The 23,638-nt window shown below is 39.7% G+C and overlaps 1 protein-coding gene across 1 annotated transcript; it reads left to right on the top strand.

Moving 5' to 3' along the window:
- Positions 1 to 665: 665 nt before the first annotated feature.
- On the top strand, positions 666 to 16,468 carry brms1lb (BRMS1 like transcriptional repressor b). The gene is made up of 10 exons (XM_079572157.1): positions 666 to 948; positions 1,155 to 1,245; positions 6,267 to 6,394; positions 9,105 to 9,184; positions 9,921 to 10,017; positions 10,131 to 10,241; positions 10,282 to 10,376; positions 13,289 to 13,328; positions 13,585 to 13,714; positions 16,045 to 16,468. The coding sequence occupies exons 1-10, from the start codon at positions 813 to 815 to the stop codon at positions 16,160 to 16,162; spliced, it is 1,026 nt and encodes a 341-aa protein (XP_079428283.1). The 5' UTR covers positions 666 to 812; the 3' UTR covers positions 16,163 to 16,468.
- Positions 16,469 to 23,638: the final 7,170 nt, after the last annotated feature.

Raw genomic sequence — 23,638 nt, 5'->3', positions numbered from 1 at the left:
AATTTGTGTCCATTTTTGTCATTTTTTGTACATTTTTCATCACTTTTTTTGTTGGGCCGTCATCTCACTTTTGTCAAATTTTCGCATTTTTTTGTCAAATTCTTATCACTTTTTTGTCAATTTTTTGTCAATTTTTTGTCATTTTTTTGTCAATTTTTTGTCAATTTTTTGGCAAATTATTCAAATTTTTTCGTCCTTTTTTCCGCAATTTCTCGTCAAATTTTTCTCACTTTTTTGTCAAATTTTTGTCAATTTTTGTCATTTTTTGTACATTTTTTGTCACTTTTTCGTCAATGTTTTCTCACTTTTTCCACATTTTCATCCTTGTTTTCGTCTCAGTTCTGTTGCTATTTCCACACCTTTTTTCCAGAAGCTTTAGGATTGGGGTAAAGCTGGAGAAAATGTGCTCGGTTCAGGTGGGAGTTTAGGGGTTAATATTGCCTGCAGTTCACAAACAATCCACCAGGGGGTGCTGCTGCGCCCTCTGCACCCTTGGTCCCCACGGCCTTGAGCATTACACTAAAATAAAACCTCTGTTGTCCTGCATGTTTGCGAAGTGCGAACCATGTGAGAACTACAACTCCCACAATCCCCCGCGCTCTGGTTGTGTAGTAACCTGCCCCTCGCTCCTGATTGGCTGGCTCTGAGCAAGGCGCCCTCTGATTGGTCGACGTTAGCCATGTTTGCACACCCAGCTGTCGCGATGCTAACCGGTTAGCCGCCTGGGCTACATTTATCTTTTATCTGGGGGAAAAACAAACTAATATACACCAGTGTCACCACCTCGGCGCTTTTTATAGCCGCACTTGGCGATGCCGGTTCACTCCCGGGACAAGAAAGAAAACAACCAGGACGAAATGGAGGTGGATTTTCCCGAACAAGATGGGAGCAGCACAGACGAGGAGGACACGGTTAGCTCCTCAGTGTCTGAAGATGGAGACAGCTCGGGTAGGAGCTCATTTTTCACCCTAACTGATCAGACAAGACTTGTGTAGATATAGTTTTGTTTCTGTAATGACGTTATAAAAGTGGTAATGGGGTCTAAGGTTTATGTGGAAATCTGTTATGCGTGTGTGAGCCTGATCTCTAACAATGGCATTAAAAACAAGTGTGATTCTGAAGTAGGTTAATTGTTGGTCGTTTCTTGTGAACAGAAATGGACGATGAGGACTGCGAGAGGCGGAGGATGGAGTGTCTGGATGAGATGACCACGTTAGAGAAGCAGTTTACAGACTTGAAAGAGCAGTAAGTTCCCCTGTCCCCTCCCACCAAGTGCCAACACAACAACATGCCAGCTGGTTTACGATACATGTAAGGTCCTGGAAGGAACGTACTAGAACAAGCACCATCGGCTCTTGCCTTGACTGGAGCTGCCACAAAATAGGCAAAATAGCGACAAAAAAAGAGGATGAAAACAAAACAAAAATGTGCCGAAAAAGCATTAAAAAAAAAGTCAATGTCAATGTCAATGTCAATTTTATTTATAAAGCACATTTAAAAACAACCATTGTCGACCAAAGTGCTGTACAAGAACAGTAACAATATGTACAATAAACACAATAAAAGTTAAACACAGGTAATATATAAAGGCACAAACTGTATCTGGTCTACATGGAACCGAAGGCCAAAGCAAAAAGATGAGTTTTTAATTTGGTTTTAAACTCCTCTACAGACTGAGCCGAGCGCACATGTAGAGGAAGGCTGTTCCAAAGTTTAGGGGCCACCACTGAGAAGTGACAGAAAATGTGATGAAGTAAAAAAAAACATGACATCAAAGCAACGAAAAGGCCACAAAAACGTGACAGAACCATAACAGAAAAATTCAACAAAAATGTGGCAAAAATTCAACAAAAAAGTGACAAAAAATCAACAAAAAGTGACAAAAATTCAACAAAAATGTGACAAAAATTCAACAAAAATGTGGCAAAAATTCACCAAAAATGTGACAAAAAAATACAAAAATTCACCAAAAAAATGACAAAAACTCAACAAAAAGTGACAAAAATTAAACAAAAATGTGGCAAAAATTCAACAAAAAAGTGACAAAAATTCAACAAAAATGTGACAAAAATTCAACAAAAAGTGACAAAAAATCAACAAAAATGACAAAAATTCAACAAAAAAGTGACAAAAATTCAACAAAAATGTGGCAAAAATTCACCAAAAAAGTGACAAAAATTCAACAAAAAATGACAAAAACTCAACAAAAATGTGACAAAAATTCAACAAAAATGTGACAAAAATTCAACAAAAAGTGACAAAAAATCAAAAAAAATGTGACAAAAATTCAACAAAAAATGACAAAAAATCAACAAAAATGTGACAAAAAGTAATGAAGAAACAACAAAACTATGACAAAAAATGCGGTGACTTGACAAAAAGTTTCCATCACTTTGTAGGTCTCAGCTTTCAAATGAGGCGTTACACTGTTGCTCTCCAGCCGAGAAGCTTTTAGATTTGGGTAAAGCCGAACTGGAGAAAATGCGCTCCGTTAAGGCGGGTGGTAAGTGTCACATTTACGCTCATTTGGGCCGGGCTGGATACATTTTGCTTTATGTCTGACTCAAAACAATGATGGCATTGGCCCCAATTGGAGTGTGAAGCTTCTTCTTGGGCAGTAGTTTTCATTGTCTTCTCTAGGGCTGAAACAACTAATCGATAGGCGGCGTTCACGTGACATCACAACATTAAAGAGCCATAGTTTAACATTGAGGTGGAGCAACTGACGGTAACTATGGTAACTGTGGTAACTGACAACATGCATATTTTTATGTCTTTGTTTTTTGGCTCATATCTCAGTCATGACTGGAGGAATCCACATGAAACAAAAACTGTCACACAGTTCATTTTCTCCAGTTTTCATACACCTTTCACAGCCAAGCGATTAATCGATTAATCGTAAAAATAATCAGTCGATTAATCGATTACCAAAATAATCGTTAGTTGCAGCCCTAGTCTTCTCCTAATATACTGTATCTGACCTTCCAACTATGACCAGATCGAGGCCCAGATCAAAAACAAATCAGGTCTAAAATGGTCCTAAATTGGAGTGAACTTTGTCTCATGCAGCGCACCTTTTCATTTTAAAAGTGCTAAAAAAGCCTGAACTGTGAACTGGTCTCAGCACTATAAGAGGCCTCATAATATTGACTTAAACTGCACACATTTCTACATCCGCTTTTTCATATACTGCATGTCTTCTTACTGATAAATAGGTGTTGATTGTCTATAAATGTTAACTGTTTTGGTGGATGATTAACACGGCAAATCAGACATTGGAGTAATTTTAATTTAATTTATAAGTTTATTGATGGAATGCCCCTTGAGATGTGCCGTCTCGTTTGCGAGGGGGTCCATTAACACAAAACACAGTAAAAGACAAGATACAGACGGGACAAAACACACATTAGGACAGTCGCACAGACAAAACAAACTTGCTCCATAGTCCTCCCAAACCCCTCCAAGATACTGAGACAAGATTTACAAAATAAAATAAGAATAAATAAATAAAAAACAACAGCCAGGGGCAGACTGGCCATATGTCCATTCTGGAAGAGCACAGAAGGGCCACTGGCTCCAGGGCCCTTTACCCAAATCTAAAAGCTAAAAAGAAAAGCATCAAAATAGCGACACAAAAAGAGGATGAAAAGAAACCAAAAATGTGCCGGAAAAGCATAAAAAAAAGTGACAAAAAATGTGATGAAAAGTTAAAAAAAACACGACATCAAAGCAACGAAAAGGCCACAAAAACATGACAGAACCATAACAGAAAAATTAAACAAAAATATGACAAAAATTCAACAAAAATTCAACAAAAAATCACCAAAAAATGACAAAAATTCAACAAAAATTCAACAAAAAATGACAAAAATTCAACAAAAATTCAACAAAAATTCAACAAAATGTGACAAAAATTCAACAAAAATGTGACAAAAATGTGACAAAAATTCAACAAAAATTCAACAAAAATTCAACAAAAATTCAACAAAATGTGACAAAAATTCAACAAAAAATGACAAAAATTCAACAAAAATTCAACAAAAAATCACCAAAAAATGACAAAAATTCAACAAAAAATGACAAAAATTCAACAAAAATTCAACAAAAATTCAACAAAATGTGACAAAAATTCAACAAAAATGTGACAAAAATTCAACAAAAATGTGACAAAAATTCAACAAAAATTCAACAAAAATTCAACAAAAATGTGACAAAAATTCAACAAAAATTCAACAAAAAATCACCAAAAAATGACAAAAATTCAACAAAAATTCAACAAAAAATGACAAAAATTCAACAAAAATTCAACAAAAATTCAACAAAATGTGACAAAAATTCAACAAAAATGTGACAAAAATTCAACAAAAATGTGACAAAATTCAACAAAAATTCAACAAAAATTCAACAAAAATTCAACAAAAAATGACAAAAATTCAACAAAAATTCAACAAAAAATGACAAAAATTCAACAAAAATTCAACAAAAATGTGACAAAAATTCAACAAAAAGCCACAAAAAGTAATGAAGAAACAACAAAAAATGCGACGACTTGACAAAAAGTTTCCATCACTTTGTAGGTCTCAGCTTTCAAATGAGGCGTTACACTGTCGCTCTCCAGCCGAGAAGCTTTTAGATTTGGGTAAAGCCGAACTGGAGAAAAAGCGCTTCGTTAAGGCGGGTGGTAAGTGTCACATTTACGCTAATTTGGGCCGGGCTGGTCAGAGTCCAGGGCTGTTTTTCAGTCCCAGTCCGGCCCTGACAACAGCAACAGAAATATAATCAAAAGGAAACAACTCCAAGAGATGAGGTAAAAGTACAAGATTACAAATACACTTAAAGACGTAAACGAGGTGTTTTTAGGTGAGAAAATAAGGAGGCTCTAAATGAACCAAACAATGTTAAAGAACGAATGGATAAAGATAAACTATTCCAATCAGAAAAGCTCTGCGTCCTATAGGGCTGCTCGATTATTGAAAAAATAATAATCACGATTATTTTTGTCATAATTGAAATCACGATTATTCAAACGATTATTTGTTGCCTTTAAAAAAATCCATCAAAAAAACGACAAAAAAACATCAAAAAAAATGACAAAAGTCCATCAAAAAAACGACAAAAAAACATCAAAAAAACGACAAAAAAACATCAAAAAAATGACAAAAATCCAGCAAAAAAGTGACAAAAATCCATCAAAAAAAGACAAAAATCCATCAAAAAAGTGACAAAAATCCAGTAGAAAAATGACAAAAATCCATCAAAAAGTGACAAAAATCCATCAAAAAAAAAGACAAAAATCCATCAAAAAAGTGACAAAAATCCATCAAAAAAAAGGACAAAAATCCATCAAAAAAGTGACAAAAATCCATCAAAAAAAGACAAAAATCCAGCAGAAAAATGACAAAAATCCAGCAAAAAAAATGACAAAAATCCAGCAAAAAAAGACAAAAATCCAGCAGAAAAATGACAAAAATCCATCAAAAAAGTGACAAAAATCCATCAAAAAAAGACAAAAATCCAGCAAAAAAGTGACAAAAATCCATCAAAAAAAATGACAAAAATCCAGCAAAAAAGTGACAAAAATCCATCAAAAAAAGACAAAAATCCAGCAAAAAAGTGACAAAAATCCATCAAAAAAAGACAAAAATCCAGCAAAAAAAGACAAAAATCCAAAAATTAAAAATTAGACAACAAAATGTGATTTAAAAAAAAAAAAAAAAAAGAAAAAATTGAAAAAAAAATATTATAAACGATTTTTTGCGATTATGCTAATTTTGTAATCGTTAACTGTTATAATCGAAATCGTAATCGAATTTCGATTAATTGCACAGCCCTAGCGTCCTATTTCTTTATTAACACGTGGGACAGTAAAAGTAAGAGAGTGAGTGCTTCTAAGTGAATATGTGGATGTAAATGGAATAAGAAAATGCTCCAGAGTAAGAAGTAATATACGTGTGAGAGGCCTTACTCACTACTTTTTCCTGATCCAACTTGCATTAGTGCGGCAGAATGTCAAGTACTTCACTATTTCTTGAAGCTATTTCTTGTTCCCAGTGTGTCTCTTACAAATGACATAACTGAATTTAATAAATGACTTCCTGATGAGGCCGTGTGGTGGACCGGCCGCTCTCGTGGCCGTCACACTGATGTATCAAAGTCTGATTTCCGCTGCCGTTTCTTAAATGGCTGTTTCTAATGCATCCATTCAAAGGTTAATGATGGTGTTTGAGTTTTCCCCTCCATTAAGTGTCATTATGTGTGCTGTCCAGGCTGTACAAGGAGCGTCTGAGCCAGGTGGACATTAAGCTGCAGGAGGTGATGGCCGGCTGTGCACAAGAATATCTGGAGCCTTTGGCCAATCTGCAGGAGAACATGCAGATCAGGACTAAAGTGGCCGGTACGTGCAGCGTCTCCTCTTACACGCTTTGAGATCTGAATCATGTTCAGAATCAGTTTGTTATTGATTCAAACCTTTATTTAATCAGGAAAAGCCTCATTGAGATCAAACATCTATTTTACAAGAGGCAGAACACAGAAATAAACAATTACATTTATATATCAGCACATATTATAGCATCGTCATTTCAGTTGAAACAGTGACAATTGTTTACTGCAGTGTTTTTCAACCACTGTGCCGTGGCACACTAGTGTGCCGTGAGATATTGTCTGGTGTGCCTTGGGAAATTATCCAATTTCACCTAGTTGTTTTTTTTAAAACAAATGCATTATTATCCCCAAATAATGTACTGTTTTCGAGTGTCTGTACTTCCATTTCAGGTAGTTGATTTCTTTGAGACAAGAGAATTAGTGATGCATTGAGACACTGTGGCGAGTGAAACTGGTGCTGGTGGTGTGCCTTGTGATTTTTTCAATGAAAAAAATGTGCCTTGGCTCAAAAAAGGTTGAAAAACACTGGTTTAAGCTGCAGTTCATCCTGAAGCAGATTCCGTGCAGCAAAGTTAAAAGCCTTTCTGCCCAGCTCAGGCACGGACATTAAAAACCCGGTCCCGGTATGTACCTGCAGATTTATTTAGTAGATAAGTGTACAAATATGAGGGAAGGAGTCCCAGCACGGCCTTATAGGTAAAAGTATTGCAAAGGCTCCAACGCTGCAAAGAAAGATAAAACCAACCAGCCCGAGAATAAAGCAGACAGGGATGAGTAACTTCAGGTTGTAATAAATCGCACCTGGAAACATTGTACCTAAAGCATGAAGACACTGAGAGGTGGAGTTCATATACAATGTCATAATGTTATAACTTACACATTACAATACAATACACAACTAATGGTGACATGTATGTTTGTGCTTTTGAACTTCACAAACGTGTCACTCTCACACTGTTAAATCTATTACAGGGCGTGTTTACCCTCCTTTTTTGTCAGTAAGGTTGAAAATTGTAGAAGAAAAGATTTAGAAGAATATTCTCTTGCATTGGGGGCTTGCAAATGCAATTGGATTAGCAATGATGTCGTTACAGTGCACATTTGAAGCTGTACTCAGGAGCTTTTACATTGGATAATGAACACACATGCTACATTGGCAAAAACAAAGTTAAGCTTAGTGTGGGTTCAGAGATCTGCAAAAGTCGTCAGTAGACCTGCCTCGTCTTGCCTTCATCGTTCAGTTGAAAGAATAGAGGTTTATCATCAATCTGCTGCAGAATGGTTTACAGAACTTGCCAAGGTGGCCTCATATGAACACATGTCATTTAATATTATGGAATATGAGCTACACTGAAAAATGGAAGGACTACCTGGAATACATTAAAACAACCAGTAATGGAGTAACTGTATCATAATGTGCACGTCAACGCTTCTCAAAAAGGCACAATAGACGAACTCTGTGAGGCCCCCGGGCCACACTATATCAGAACCCAATAGAATCAAAACAAGGCACTAAGGACAATTAATATGCTAACAGCTTAGCATTTCTGATAACAAATAAAAAGATAAGTAATAATGACAACGACAATAACAACAATAACAATAATAACAACAATATTATTATTATTATTAACAAATACTCTCAGGTGATGTGACCTGTCCAGTGAGAAGCCTTGACTGAATACTATGTATTTGGATTGGCCCCACCGCCTACCACCCTTTTTTTTCTTTCTTTCTCTCATCTACATTTTTTAAATATTTGTATTATTATTATAATTATTATTATTTATTCACTTTTTTTTCTCTTTCTTTTTGTATTATGCTGCAGTGATTCATGTGCCGTGTACAAATTTATTTATTTTAATATTACTTATTTTACAAAAAAAAGCCATAAGGAAAGTCAATCATTCTCCGTATAATGAACCAACAAACGCAATATTCTGCAAATTTAAAGCAATTAAATTCTGTGATCGAGTCAGCCTGAACACCGCTGTCTTTATGTACAAAGTCCACAGGAAAATACTGCCAGAAAATATACTTTGTCTGTTTGCAAACAGGGACCAGAAATATAACCTGAGGAGAAACATGTTTAAAAAACAAACTTTAAAATGAACCATTTCGGTCAAAGGGGTCGACTTGTGGAACGATCTCAACGACGATCTTAAAAGGAGCAATTCCATTCATTATTTCAACAGTTTAAAACCTTAATTTTTGAGAAATATACAAAAAATGCCTAAGAAAATGTGGTTAAGTTAAGCTCATGCATCACTGTTGTGCATAAACTGGAACAGAGAAACAAACAAGCATTTGTATTTACAAATTACCATATTATTATTTTAGTAAAGAAGAAAAAATATGTGTACTGTATATGCGTGAATGTATATATATATAATATATTGTATACATTTGTTTTTTTTGTAACGTCTTTGATGGGTAGATGTAGAGGAAAAATAAGCCACGGCTTCAGCTGCACCTTTTCGGTTTCCCGCCTTGTCTGTGATGAATTTGCAGAACATACTGTACTTTTTGTTTTATGTTTTTGTAACCGAATAAACATTCATTCAAATTCAGTAAAAAAAAAAAAATCTGCTGCAGTATAGCATGCTACGTTTGACCAGGTCCCTTCATGAAAAAGGAAATACTGTTCTCAGATTGAAATACCTGCTGATGCTTCATGCTGTGTGGAATGTAACACTTGGCCACTTCTGCTTCTACGACAGGGATCTACAGGGAGCTGTGCTTGGATTCAGTCAAGAACAAGTACGAGTGTGAGATGCAGGCGGCGTGCCAGCACTGGGAGGTAAGGCTTCGCTTAAAAAAAACATTAATTTTTAATTTTATGAGGCTGCACAAAAAGAGATATTGACCACGCCCACGATTTTAAAACAATAGATACAGACGGCATCTCTGGAATCGGCCATATATGGTCATTTTTTTAAACAGTTAAGGGGGAAAACAATTTTGAAAACATCTAAACTTTCTCTAATTATTCAAAAACTACTGTAACAAATGCTGAATTATGAATTTAGTTTTCTACTAAATAAAGATACAAAGACATGGGGAGGAGCAAAGTGGTTCAACAGCCCATAAATACATGAATAACGGAGAATGCTAACTTGATGCTACATGTTAGCATCGGGCTAATGCTAACGGTTAGCTAGCGCTTGCTACAACTGCCGTTTTTTCACTTCTACTGAACAATCTGCTGTGAGAAAATATCCATATGGGCCCGATATACATTTGACTTTATTTTTGTGTGATAAATAAGTTGATATTCCACCAGAAAATGGCTAAAAACAGTGGAAAATTGTGTTTCTCTAAAGATTCTATTTTCCCCCTCGGCGAAGCCACGCCCCCTTCTATGACGAGATGCCGCCTGTGTCTATGCAGAGCAGGTGATGACTTGAAAACCTTCCTCTACCTTGCGTGATGCACAACATACTTGGTTCTGTACCAGTAAAACAGTGCAGCGGTGGAGTATTTTTGTTTTAGCAAACCCCTCCAGCGGCCTGTCAATATCTGTCTCCTGTGCTCAGAGTGAGAAGATGCTGCTGTTTGACACGGTGCAGAGCGAGCTGGAGGAGAAGATCAGAAGACTGGAGGAGGACAGGCACAGCATTGACATAACCTCAGGTAGCAGCCGGCGAGAATCACTAAATCACAACGAAGCATCCAACGCGCAGGACTGACATGAAAGCTCTGTTGTTTTTACTTCCCTGCCTCTCTCTCTCTTTATGACTTTTCAGAGTTGTGGAGCGATGGGTTGCACTCACGGAAGAGCAAGAAGAAAGATCCCCTCTGCCCTGTGAAGAAGAAGAAGCCTGTCGTCGTTTCAGATATCCTTTGCTTTGTAGCTCGTCCTGTTTATATTCGGCGAACCCGCGGCTCTTACTTGAGGCGATGGTTTTTCCTTAACCATTTCATCACGGCCTTATATTGTTTACATGCTGCAAGACTTGGACATCCTCGAAGACTGGACAGCAATTAGAAAGGTGCTTTTTCATCTCCAATATTTGCCTTTTGTATGGGGACAAATTGGTGACGAATAGGCACAAATGAGCAACGACATGACAAATAAGGAAGTACGCAATCCCGTTAAATATGAGCAGAAACCGTTACCATTATTACACATTTTTAAGGAGGAAAAAAAAACTTTGAAATGTGTTTTTCTCACACCCACAGCCACGCCATTTGTTCGACTCATCATTGTTGTTTGAATTATCAGGATTTCAATGTAGTCTTAACAGTAGAAAACTCATCCTTTTTGATGGAGAAAAAAAAAGGTTATGAATGATGTATTAGTCTAGTAACCGAGCAACAGCGTTGAAGTGCAAACATTGACACACAGATACTAGAATTGCTGACATTTTGTGTCAACAGCATCCAGTGCATGATCTTTTCTTTATAATCCAGAGCCGTTCCGCTTCATGGGTTTGCCCCGTGGTCCTGCTTGGATCCGGGGACCCCTGAGAGTTCCAGGTCCTTGGAAAGAAAAAAAAAACATTGTCAAATTCACCAATAACTGTCACTTGGAACAATAAACTCACTTACATGCGGTATCAGTAAGATGGTTTTAAAGCAGAACTAAGTACCTCATGCCCCTAAAGGCCATAAGCGCCACTGCAGGTGTCGTAGCGTGTTACGTTTTTTTACTCATTAAATGTCCGTTAGACTAAATACTACAGAAAAGACAAAGGGAGTGATTTTTTTTCCGCTCAAAATTGGTTAAAGTGGCGCTCGCCCGCGGTTAGCTTTGCCCGTTAGCCTGTTACCTCCTTCCTCTTCGTGACTCCATTAGTGTGTATTGGGGCCTCCGGGTCGTAACCATAGACTGTAAAAAAAAAATGGACGTCTTCTGCTCACTCCTCCCCGTTTACCATAACGACCACGGTCGTGGGGGGAGTCATGGCGGATTTACAGACTCCTCCTCCCCAGCTCTGACGAAGCATGTTCCTAAAAAGGGCATAAGGGCGGGATCTTCACCGTAGACTCCGCCCTTGCGTGATGTGTAGCTCGCGCCGCTCCAATGCTAACAGTCCGACCGTCATTAAGTACGAGATTTCAGAAATTCTTTTTACGAAAACCAGCCTGGCTTCATATATTGTGATTAACCCAGCGTTATCTCAGGAGGAAGATCTAGCCTAGTCTAGTGTTGAAACAATTGAAACCAGGCTTTAAAGTAGTTTTTAAAGCAGTCCTAAGTAACGTGTTTACCTTAATAAACCCTCCCCGTAGTCCCTGTGGGGGTAATACAAGTGTTTATGGGATGATTGGAGGGTCTTTCATCGCCCCCTGGTGTCTCTGGCCAGAAAACCATGTTTGCAACTTGACTGCCACCGGTCCGGAGAAAGCAATACACACTTATAGAATCATGGAGAAGAAGCTAACATGCTAATGGGCAAAGCTAACTGCGGGCTAACGTCACTTTAAACAGTATTTACAGCCAAGTTTGAGTGAAAAAAAATATTTCCATTGTATAATTGGATGCACAGTAACCCTCTCTCCCTTTGCCTTTCCTGTCAGTGTAGTATTTACTCTCCAAGACAATTAATAAGTTAAAAAATCGTAACTTGCTACGACACCTGCAGTTGCGCTTATGGCCTCTAGGGGGAAGAGTTACTTAGTACTGCTTTAAACTCTGCATTGTAATGTCACATTTATTGGGATTGGAGTGAGATTTTTTCTGTTCAAGAAAGGTCCCTGGTCCCAAAGAAGTCTGAGAATCCCTGTGTACAACACCATTGCTCTGGTTTCTCTGGATTTAATACTTAAAATAATGCACAGAAAACAAGGAAAATAGTTATAAAGAACATAACTTTAGCCAGCAGAGGGCGCATGACTGTAGTGAAAACACAATAGCCGCTACAATAGGACAGGTCGAGAAGAGGCAAAGTGTGGCACTGATGGTGCTGGGGATCAAGGCCGTGGGAACCCAGGGTGCTGAGGGCGCTGCAGCACCCCCTGGTGGATAGTTTGTGGACTGCAGGCAATATTAACCCCTTAACTCCCACGTGAACCGAGCACATTTTCTCCAGCTTTACCCCCAATCCAAAAGCTTCAGGAAAAAAGGTGAGAAAATAGCGACAAAACTGAGACGAAAACAAGGATGGAAATGTGGAAAAAGTGAGAAAACTAAAAAGTGACGAAAAATTGACAAAAATTCGACCAAAAAAATGAGAAAATTTTAGAGAAAAATTTAGGAAAAAATGGACGGAAAAAGTGACAAAAAAGTTACAAAAAATGACAAAAATGCACAAAAATTTGACAAAAAATCTGACGAAAAATTGAGGAAAAAATGGACGAAAAAGTGAAGGAATTTGACTAAAAAATGCGAAAAATTTGACGGAAACGTGACAAAAAATTTCAAAAAATGACAAAAATTGACAAAATTTTGACAAAAAATCTGACAAAAAATTGAGGAAAAAATGGACGAAAAAGTGAAGGAATTTGACTAAAAAATGCGAAAAATTTGACGGAAAAGTGACAAAAAAAATTCAAAAAATGACAAAAATTGACAAAATTTTGACAAAAAAGTGAAAACAAATTTGACAAAAAATGTAGGAGAAAAAGGAAGAAAAATTGACAAAAAATTGACAAAAAAGTGAGAAAACTTATCTCTGAGACCGACTGATTCATGCGAGATACCTTTGTTTTGGCTTCCTTTACACATGCACACCCTTCCAGCAACACGAGTTCTGTTGAGTTTTGTTGAGTGTCTGCACAGCTGCATCAAAGTTTTACAGGAATCGAACGAGAGCGGTCCCTCGTGGAGTGTTTAATGCCCGTGCCTGGTTTTAAGGGCTAATGAACGAGCCGCTGTCGTCTCTTATCGCTCGAGTCGATGCCGCGCTGGTGTAATAAATACAGCAGAGTCTGTCCGTCTCATTTGTGTTTGTCCCTCCAGGCGATGGCGTCTCTGGGTCCGCACAGAGTAAAGGTTGATGGTAAGTTTGTTTTTCTCTGCGGTAAAAGTCGGCATCGATCAGCACTAACACACTGGGCTGCACGCTCACTGCTCTCACTCCCCAAGACTAATAGTCCTTATTGATCCCACACAGATCTTGTCTCTTCCTGTTTTATTTATTTATTTGTTTATTTCCTGCCTGACTCTCTCCGGTTGCGCTTGTATCTGATGGTGGGGGTTACAGTTTCTCCCCCCCCCTCTTCACCTGTGTTTTGGTTTTGTTTGCCTTTATGCAGTCCCCGCGGTGAAGGCGGACAGACATCACCATGTGGCCCGCTCCGAGGACGGCCGGCTGTTCTATGACAACCAGTGGTACTGCAGAGGGCAGGCCATCTGCATCAACCGCAAGGACGAGTACCCCACCAGGTCCGTGCAGGTTTTCTTACAGACAAGTATTTGGCTCAGAGCATTTTGAGTTCAAAGAGGGACAGTCGATCTTCAGTCACGTGCTTTCGAGATCTAAACCACAGTGTTAGCAGGTTTTATAGACACTGCCTGACCGTTTTCTCACATGGATTGAGTCCAGATCTTAACCCCATTGAGAGTCTTTGGGATGTGCTGGAGAGGGCTTTGCACAGTGGTCACTCTCTCACACCATCAATACCAGATCTGGCTGAACTGCAAAACTGGATGTTTTGACATTGTAGAAATGTTTTGAAACAAGGCCAGTGACTGCGTGCTGGAATCAAAACTAAGGGCAAACCAACCAAATATTAGAGCGTACGACCTTTTATACAATGACACTTGACACACTACATTGCAAATTTCATATTGCTGCCATTCAAGTAAGGGATAATGTATAGAACGCTGGTCATTATCAGGCGCTTCGCTTCGGGGTCCGGTTCGCCCTGAAGGTTCTTATTTTCCCGATAACGACCAGCGTTCTATACATTATCCGCTTATTATACGGCCTTTTCCAACTGAACACACACAACATAAACTTCGTACACTTTTATGAAGGTCGAAAGGTTTATTTAATTCCGCGACAAATAGTTCCCAAAAGGTTGCGCGTTGCTCGGCAACGTTTTGCTAGGCTAGAAGCAGCAAGGCTAGCAGCTAGCCTAGCTACTTAGTTGAAGGCGCAGTTGGAGGAATGTTGGTGAATCTCTGGGTAAGTTGAAAGTCAGACTCACGTTAACTTCACGAGCGATTCCCCGACTTCTCTCTCAGTGACGGGACAGATAGTGTCGCTGCTACGTACGTGCGGAGTGATATGAAAGCACGAACTTACTTTTCTCAGAGGTCCTTTATCAGAAAATAATGACCGGGAGAACGTTGGGAAATCCCATTCAAATCAACGGCGCTTCTACTTACGTTGTGAAGAGCCGTATAATAATTTGTAATATTCAGCCAGTATTTTGCAGCCTTGAAGAACAGATTTTTAACCTTTTTAGTATTTATTTTATACACACTTTTCATAATCGAGTCTTCTCCGTGTCACGGTTGTAAACAGATTTCTCTCTCTTTGGTTTAAATCTTAAACCTCTTGTGTGTCAACGTTAGAGGTCGACCGATATGGGTTTTTCTAAGGCCAATGCTAATTTTTGGGGATTTTTATTGGTCGATGCCGATATTTTTGACGATTTTTTTCAAATGTCTGGTATTGTCTGTAAAAACATAAATACTTTAAACTGATTACTTAATCATTACCACACCGCTGTTAGCATTAGCATACTTTTGCTAGCCGCTGTATTTTGTGCAGCAATCAAAAATACAATTGCGCAGGTTAAAAATAACTCGGCGATTAAATTCTCCAGATTCTGCGCTTCAAAATGATATAGCAGTACAGCAGGTCCGTATTGACTTAGGAAACTTGTGTTTAACAAACTTGTAGCTAACCAGTTTCCATCGCGATGTTTCTCTGTTCCCCTGAGGCCTGGGGAGTTGTGGGATGACTCGTAAAGCCTTGACTTAGCTCTTTCCAATGCAAAACGCGGGAAGTCTCAGAGATATCGGCTTTTATCGGGGCAAGATCTGCTGATAGCTGATATAAAAGGGGTAAAGTCCCCAAATATCGTCTGTCCGATATATCGGGCGATCACTTTGGCTCTGCCCTTCTGCCGATATTGAACTAGTTTCTTGGTCTGATATTTAGCTGGAAGGATTATGCCGATGACATAACAGCATGGCAACAGAAGCCAAATGAGTGTCAGGCAATGGCCGCTGGCTGCTCTGCTTTATGCCCTCGACACTAGAGGCCGCCATTTCTGTAGTACCTCCATATCGCCGCTAGTTCCCCATTGAAAAGCATTGGAGTTTAGACACGTTAAAAACAACTTTAACGCCTGGTTTCTATTTTTTCAACACTAGACTAGGCCAGATCTTCCTCCTGTGATAACGCTGGGTTAGTCACAGTTAAAGAAACCAGGCTGGTTTTCCTAAGAAGAATTTTAGAAATCTGGTACTTAATGAGGGTCGGACTGTTAGCATTGGAGCAGCGCGAGCTACACGTCACGCAAGGGCGGAGTCTACAGTGAAGATCCCGCCCTTATGCCCTTTTTAGGAACATGCTTCGTCAGAGCTGGGGAGGAGGAGTCTGTAAATCCACCATGAATTCCCCCTCGAGCGTGGTCATTATGGTAAACGGGGAGGAGTGAGAAGCTGTCCATTATATATACAGTCTATGGTGTCAGGCTGTGTTTTGACTAGATTGAAGATTCGATTGAAACATCTAACATCGAGTTTCTCCGTTGCAGCGCCATCATCACCACCATCAACAACGACGAGGTCTGGTTCAAGCGTTTGGACGGAACCAAGTCCAAGCTGTACGTCTCCCAGCTGCTGAAAGGCAAATACACCATCAAGCACTCGTAGACGCGCTCCCGCCTCCCGACCACGCGGTATCGCTTCAACACGCTTTCCATACGTACAGTGACAAACTCCACAAAAGCGAAGTACAGGATGTGCCGTTTCACACACGCCCACATCGGAGAGTAATACATGTCTGTAAATATGTTGATAAAGTCACAAAGTGTAATTTCCTCTTGAGATTAATGTGAAAGTGCTGCTAAAAATGAAGGGGGGGGAAAAATCGCATTGTTGAGATGTGGAGCGTGGAGTGTGCCTTTTCTGAGACGAGAACTATCAAAGCAGTGAACGCCGACTCTGTTGTGGAGGACTTTTAACAGATCAGAGCTGGCCCAGAACTGAAAGGTTTAGTTTGCCGCTGTATTTCACGCTTTGTGGCGGTTTGTGAGTCTTTTACGTTTGTGTTTGAACTCCTTTTATTGAAGGAATGTTGCGCCGGTGTCCGATATTGAGGTGGAGTGGACGGATTTTTCCTTCGCGTATTTTGTTGTTGTTTTATTATTATCATGGGTCACCACGCAGAACCGGTCTCAATGATCTGGAACGTCAAAACTGAGAAAAAGTCGTGTTGCTGCCTGCAAACAAAAGCACTGAATCTCGACATAACAATCTCCGTCTGGATTTCTTGATTTCACATCAGTCCGACTCAAATCATTCTCAAATAACGCGCCAACTCTCAAACGTCGACCTGCAGCGTCAAAGGATGATCGGGAACTGATGATGGAAATGATGTTTTACTGGAATATTTATTATTATTGCTTTTACAGTTAACCTTTACTTGTATTCAATTCAACTACCTAGAGTTTAGACTAGAGCATCTTCATTACGACAAATTCAACCAAAGGTCAGTTTTGTATGTCTGCAAGTCAGTAATGCTTCTCTAATTACACATTAAACCAAAGTAATGACTCATTTGGTAGTAGATCTATTAAAAAGCTAGTCCTTACATTGCCCTAAATGAATGTACAGTGATGTGAAGCCTATACTGTACGAGGGTTATTACAGTAGCACCAACAGCAACTTGAATTTAAGTCTGATCAACTTTCTCCCATCGCAAAATGCACTAAATTATATTTGGAACTGGCTTGATGGTAATTGTAAATGTTGTTAAAAAGACAAAGTAACGTAACTGACGTGAAGTGATTGTAAAGTTAACAAAGGAGCTGATCCGGCGTCGTAAGATCGCTCCGTTTCATTCAAACTGCAGTGACTTAGCACTTTTGGTTTATGTAAATGCCACTTTTGAATGAATTAATGAAATAAAGAGCCACTTGAGCCACTGTGGTAGCGGATGGTCATGGAGCCTCTGATGCACAGATGCTCATTTTGCCGTGAAAACTGCCGGAAAAACGTATATAAATTGTGAAAAGAGAATAGAGGGCTGGATCCGGCTCACGGGCCGCAGTTTGACCACCTCTGCTCTGGACCACCTCTGCTCTGGACCACCTCTGCCCTGGACCACCTCTGCTCTGGACCACCTCTGCCCTGGACCAGTGCTTTATGAGGCCTTAGGTCGGGGTCCCCAGATGATTTCAAGAAATAGAAAAGTGCTTCCTTTTTTGTTAAAATGGTATAATTTATGGAAACCAGTGTTAATTTTGACAACATATTTTATTTTAGTTTTGTTCCTGCACTGCAAAAAGTAAATATCAAGCATCAAAAATGACTTGAATTGAGGAAATGTTTCTCGTTTTGAGCGGTTTTCACTCATTTAGACACTTTTCCTGATCGGACCAAGTTCACTTTGCTTGTTTGAGGACATTTCAGACCAGTTCTAGGGTAAATCTCGCTTGAAATAAGAAAGTAAAATTGCCAATGAGATAAGACCAGTTTTCTTTCCCCATTGGCAAAGAAAATGACCTGAAATAAGGACGAAATGTATCGAAACGAGTCAGAAACATCTCAGAACAAGTGAAATAATCTGGGACAAATGCCCAAGAACAACTTAACCAGTCAAAACAACTAAAATTTGGATTATTATGCTCAAATTGAGATGTTTATGCTGATCTAGTTAAATACTTTTTGCAGTGTAGTCTTTTGACTAAAATGTAACTTAATTTTAGTCGAGATTTAGTCCAAAAAAACTTTTCAATTTTAGTCTAGTTTTAGTCGACTAAATTTAAGACTAATTGAGTGGACTTTGCATTGATAATATTGATTATAATCATATTTAATGTTGTTCCTCTGCTTCATGGAGCTGCTCCACATGAACAAAGCTCAGAGCTGATCCTTTAAACATGATCTGAGGCTCTTTCAGACGCTCAATACAAGTTTGGATGATTTTAGTCTCTCCTTTTCATTTTTATTTAGTCTGATTTTAGTCGACTAAAATATCTGGACATTTTTTAGTCTCATGAAAAACTTTTAATTTAGTTTTAGTCCAATTTTAGTCGTCAAAAATATCACTTTGACTAAAATTAAGACTAAATATTTTAGTCGACGAAATGAACACTGATGGAAGCCATTCAGATGTTCAAACTAACCTGTTTAAATGCACATTAGCTTGATTTGAAAAAAAATTTCTGCCCTAAGAGGCAAAAGCTTTATTCAATGGGGGTCCGGACTTGTTCCTTTGGCAGTCACGATCGCAATATAAAAAACATGTATTTCTTTTACACTACATCCAAAATATTTTTCACAAAACAAAATGGCTGCATTGTCTGCGTCACTGTGAGTCTCCCTCTGTTTCACGTTGCCAATCGCCCCATAGTGCCTCCTAATCATGAGCGAAAAGCACTGGAGACGGGTCGGGAGGTTTCGAGTCGCTGACCGTTCACAGGCAGCAGCGAATCCCATCTTTTCAACTGTTACATACTCTTCTTCATAGTGTTTTGTTTTTAAATATATACGTCAGAAAACTTCAACAGAATCCGTCCTGTTTAACGTGGTTTTCTCGGGCGTCTTGTCCTGAAAGTGCTTTGTACCGCTGAGCCGACTGCAGAATTGTAAAGAAAGGCGCTCGAGAGAAAGTCAGCCCGGGATATACACAAACTGTACTGATAAAGAGAAGATAAAGAATACATTTGTACCTTTTTTTCTCATGTGTTTTTTATGCGTTATGTCCTTCCACATTCGCTGGAAGCTGCAAAGACGAAATGTGAAACTGTGCCATATGCATGATGTCATTAAAGTCTTTGATTAACTCTGCGTCGAACTGGTGGTTAGTCGTTTTTGGCGACACCTTGGGGTGACCTTCAGGTTGCTGTTCCTCAAAGGTCTTTTTTTTGGTGTTTCTGGTGCAAGAACATCCTCACAGTGATTCTTTAAACCCGAGCCTTCGTTGCTGTTGATCCATAATGTTACGCTCAAGACTCCAACTTTGATCCAACTTTGTGACTACCCTGCATTTTGGCCTGTTTTAAATCTCACCCTGTGCTCTGTGGACGGCAAATATTACTTTTCACTCCCCCAGATCCCGCACCAGGGGCGGACTGGCCATATGTCCGTTCTGGAAGAGCACAGAAGGGCCACTGGCTCTAGGGCCACCGGTCTGGCCTCTCACTTCACCTTACCCTTACCCCCGGGCGTAACCGAGCTTTACCCAAATCTAAAAGCTTAACCTCTTAACTCCCGCCTGAACCGAGAGGATCTTTTTCCTCACGTCATCAGATTTTTTTTTCCATCATTTTTTTGTTGGGTATTCAACTCATTTTTTTTTTACCTTTTTTGTCACTTTTTGGTCATTTTTTTGGTCATTTTTTCATCTAATTTTTGTCACTTTTTTGTCATTTTTTTGTCATTTTTTCATCTAATTTTTGTCACTTTTTGGTCTAATTTTTGTCACTTTTTGGTCATTTTTTTGTCATTTTTTCGTCTAATTTTTGTCATTTTTTCATCTAATTTTTGTCACTTTTCTGTCATTTTTTTGTCATTTTTACATCTAATTTTTTTTATCACTTTTTTGTCATTTTTTTGTCATTTTTTCGTCTAATTTTTGTCACTTTTTGGTCATTTTTTCGTAATTTTTTCGTCTAATTTTTGTCATTTTTTCGTCTAATTTTTGTCACTTTTTTGTCATTTTTTCGTCTAATTTTTGTCACGTTTTTGTCATTTTTTTGTCATTTTTTCGTCATTTTTTTGTCTAATTTTTGTCACTTTTTTGTCATTTTTTCGTCTAATTTTTGTCACGTTTTTGTCATTTTTTTGTCATTTTTTCGTCATTTTTTTGTCTAATTTTTGTCACTTTTTGGTCATTTTTTCGTCTAATTTTTGTCACTTTTTGGTCATTTTTTTGTCATTTTTTCGTCTAATTTTTGTCACTTTTTGGTCATTTTTTTGTCATTTTTTCGTCTAATTTTTGTCACTTTTTTGTCATTTCTTATGTCATTAATGTGATATTTTTGCCACTTTTTCACAAATTGTTCATCACTTTTTTGTCAAACTTTTCTCACTTTTTTGTCACATTTCCATCATTGTTTTCGTCTCAGTTTTGTCTCTATTTTCACAGCTTTTCTCCAGAAGCTTTTGGACTGGGGTAAAGCCAAACTGGAGAAAATGTGCTCGGTTCAGGTGGGAGTTAAGGGGTTAAAAGAAAAGCATCCAAAAACAAAAAAACGCGCTGGAAAAGCAACAAAAAAGTGACAAAAACACAACAAAATGTGACGAAAACGTGACGACAAAGCGATGAAAAAAGCGATGAAAAAAGCAACAAAAACATGAAAAACAAGAGACGAAAACACAACGAAAAAGTGACAAAAAAGTGACGGAAAAGCAACAAAAAAATGAGACGTTACAGTGTTGCTCTCCAGTCAAGAAGCTTTTCGATTTGGGCAAAGCCGAACTGGAGAAAATGCTCTCGGTTAAGGCGGGGGGTCAGAGGTTCACATACGTATTTGTGGAAGTGTCACATTTACGCTGATTTGGGCCAGGCTGACCAGAGTCCAGGGCTGTTCTTCAGTCCCAGTCCCGCCCCCTGTCCCGCACGACCCCCACATACAGGCCCATAATGTCCGTTTGGCCTTAAGAACCTCGGACATCATCTTTGCACAACTCTTTCTGAAAGCTTTTGAGAAATTCCCTGACGCTGCTCGGTCCAAAGTCACCCCTGAGCTCGGATGAACCTCCCTTGGCTCCTGTCCCGTGTCCCGATTGCGGCTGCTGTCTTTCAGGGAGCGGGAAGGGAAGGCGGGGGGGGGGCAAGTGCTGAGCCAGTCCTATTTGATAATGGCTTCTTAGCGCGTTGTGCGTTCAACCTTTCAGCTATTATTTTAGATTAACAACATGCAGCTTTATTGATTGCGGATGGAGCGCTGATGTACCGCCCCCCCCCCTTTACCTTTCCCTTCAGGAGTACGGCGACGTGTCATGCACAACAGCCACTGATTGATCTATCGGGAGCGGTATTGATCAAACGTAGCCACAATTTAAACAGAATCGATGGGAAAAAGCGATTGGTCAAGCGTAGACGTCCAGCTCGAGGCCTCTGGGCCAGTTTCGGCCTTTCCCGATTGCTCTAAGTGTAATTACATTGGCAACTGGGGAGTGAGGTGCTTGCCGACTGTTTCTAATGCTGCATTTTCATTTGTATGCAAATTATATGTTAAATAATACAACATATGTAAGGGTGGTGAAGTAGTTTCTGTCCCGCGAAGGTCCAGAGACGTTTGTAAAGGCAAAATGAGCTAGTTTTCTAAAAAGTTTTCTCACCCCACTGTGGGAGTCCTTCTGTGTGCAAAAAAAAGGCTTTAGTTTCATGAATCATGCCCAATATTTATTATACCAGACGCCCTTCCTCACAAAACCAGCCACTACTGAAGCGGATTAAGTCCAAGTGGCTTATTTAGGATGAGATCGAACTGGTGGCAACAGCGTTTTTGCACATCTTTGCTTTGTTTTTGTGACGTTCAGTGGATTTTCTACTGCAGAGAGTACGTGCCGGCCATGAAGGATTTTGTTTTGTTTGAAGTAAACACATAAACAAACAGCTGAAGACACATTTCTTCTTCTAAAACTCTGAAGAGGCACCAAGAATGTAATGCACTGTCCATGGCCACCACTAACTCACTCACATCAGTCATACAGGCAGGAAGGGTGAAGTGTCTTGCTAATTTACATAACGACAGAATCCCTATTGAGAAACATGTACTGCATTATGTGACCCGTCCTTTAATGCAGCTGGGACGTCCTGTAAGATAAGACAGTCTTTATTGATCTCACAATGGAGAAATGGACTCAGCTCAGGGTGTGCAAATAGGCAGGAAATGTGAAAAAACAATTAATAGTGGTGTTTTATATACAATGACTACCAAGGACTTTGTGGGGACAAAAAGTATAAACTGTAAAAGATTAAACAGTTTGTAAGAAAAAAAAAGATTATTGGATGTATTCTGCAAAGGGGTTATTGCACATGTTACTTCACAGTCTTATTGCACAGTCTGACAGCAGTGGGGATGAAGGCTTTGTGGTAGCGCTCCGTCCTGCACTGAGGGTGTCTCAGTCTGCCACTGAGAGAGCTGCTCAGCTCCTCTACAGTCCCGTGCAGTGGGTGGGAGGTGTTGTCCATGATGGAGGTGAGCTTGGCTAACACCCTCCTGTCCCCCAGGGGGCAGCCCAGGACGGAGCTGGCCCTCCTGACCAGCTTGTTCAGTCTGTTCTTGTCCCGCTCTGTGCGGCCCGGGGCCCAGCACACGGCAGCGTAGTGGAGAGCAGAGGCCTGGTCACTCTGAAGGACCTCAGTCTCCTCAGAAGGTGGAGGCGACTCTGGCCCTTCAAGTTCCAAGTTTAAGTTGAATGGTTTTGTAAAGCCCAATATCACAACAGAAGTGGCCTCACAGCTGCACCAAACATCAAGGCAATAAAACAGAGCAATAAATATGACAATTAAAAGTTCAGGTGAATCCAGGCAAATATAATGTCCAATAGGAGGCAGCGACGAGCGGCGTGGGCGTCCCCCGTCCTTAGACTCTCCAGCACGGCGAGGAAAAACTCAAAAACCCGGCAGGAGAAAAGAGAAACCTTGGGGAGAACCACAGAAGGAGAGATCCACTCCCATGGACGGACAGTCTATAGAGACCCAGGGCCGAAGGATCCCTCAGCAGACGGGCCAAGATCACAGACCGTCCAGTCCTCAGATTCCAGAATGCAGGTTCCTTTGTTCACCCGGGTTCCTCCGTTCGATCTAGACAGGCACTCCCGAGGGGGGGGGACAGGAGACACCATGTGAATAGTGATGAACAGACTACAGATAAATTAAGTATTGTATCATGATAAGACAAAGTCTGCAGTAAGAAGAAGAGGACAGCGCTCAGTGGACCGTAATTCCCACAGCAGTGTTTCTCCTGAGGCAGCTTTACTTCAGGCTGTGGGTTAAAGCTTCTTCTTGTACAGGGAGTTGGGGTTGTGGGACCAGTCCAGTTTATTGTTGAGGTGAACACCCAGGTACTTGAAACTGTCCACCTCCTCAATGTCCTCCCCCTGGATGTTCAGCGGTGTGTGCGGTATCTCCTTCACCATCTCCTTCGTCTTACTGATGTTCAAGCACAG

This window comes from Gobius niger (assembly GCF_951799975.1).
Source record: "Gobius niger genome assembly, chromosome: 15".
NCBI lineage: Eukaryota > Metazoa > Chordata > Actinopteri > Gobiiformes > Gobiidae > Gobius > Gobius niger.
The sequence above is the reverse complement of the archived record's forward strand: the minus strand, read 5'-3'. Positions and strand labels throughout refer to the sequence as shown.

Bases quoted from the DNA above. Each gene is read 5' to 3' on its own strand.
- brms1lb (XM_079572157.1), top strand. From the start codon at position 813: ATGCCGGTTCACTCCCGGGACAAGAAAGAAAACAACCAGGACGAAATG. The intron at 1,246-6,266 runs GTAAGTTCCCCT...TGTGCTGTCCAG, and splicing joins TTTACAGACTTGAAAGAGCA to GCTGTACAAGGAGCGTCTGA. The intron at 6,395-9,104 runs GTACGTGCAGCG...CTTCTACGACAG, and splicing joins GATCAGGACTAAAGTGGCCG to GGATCTACAGGGAGCTGTGC.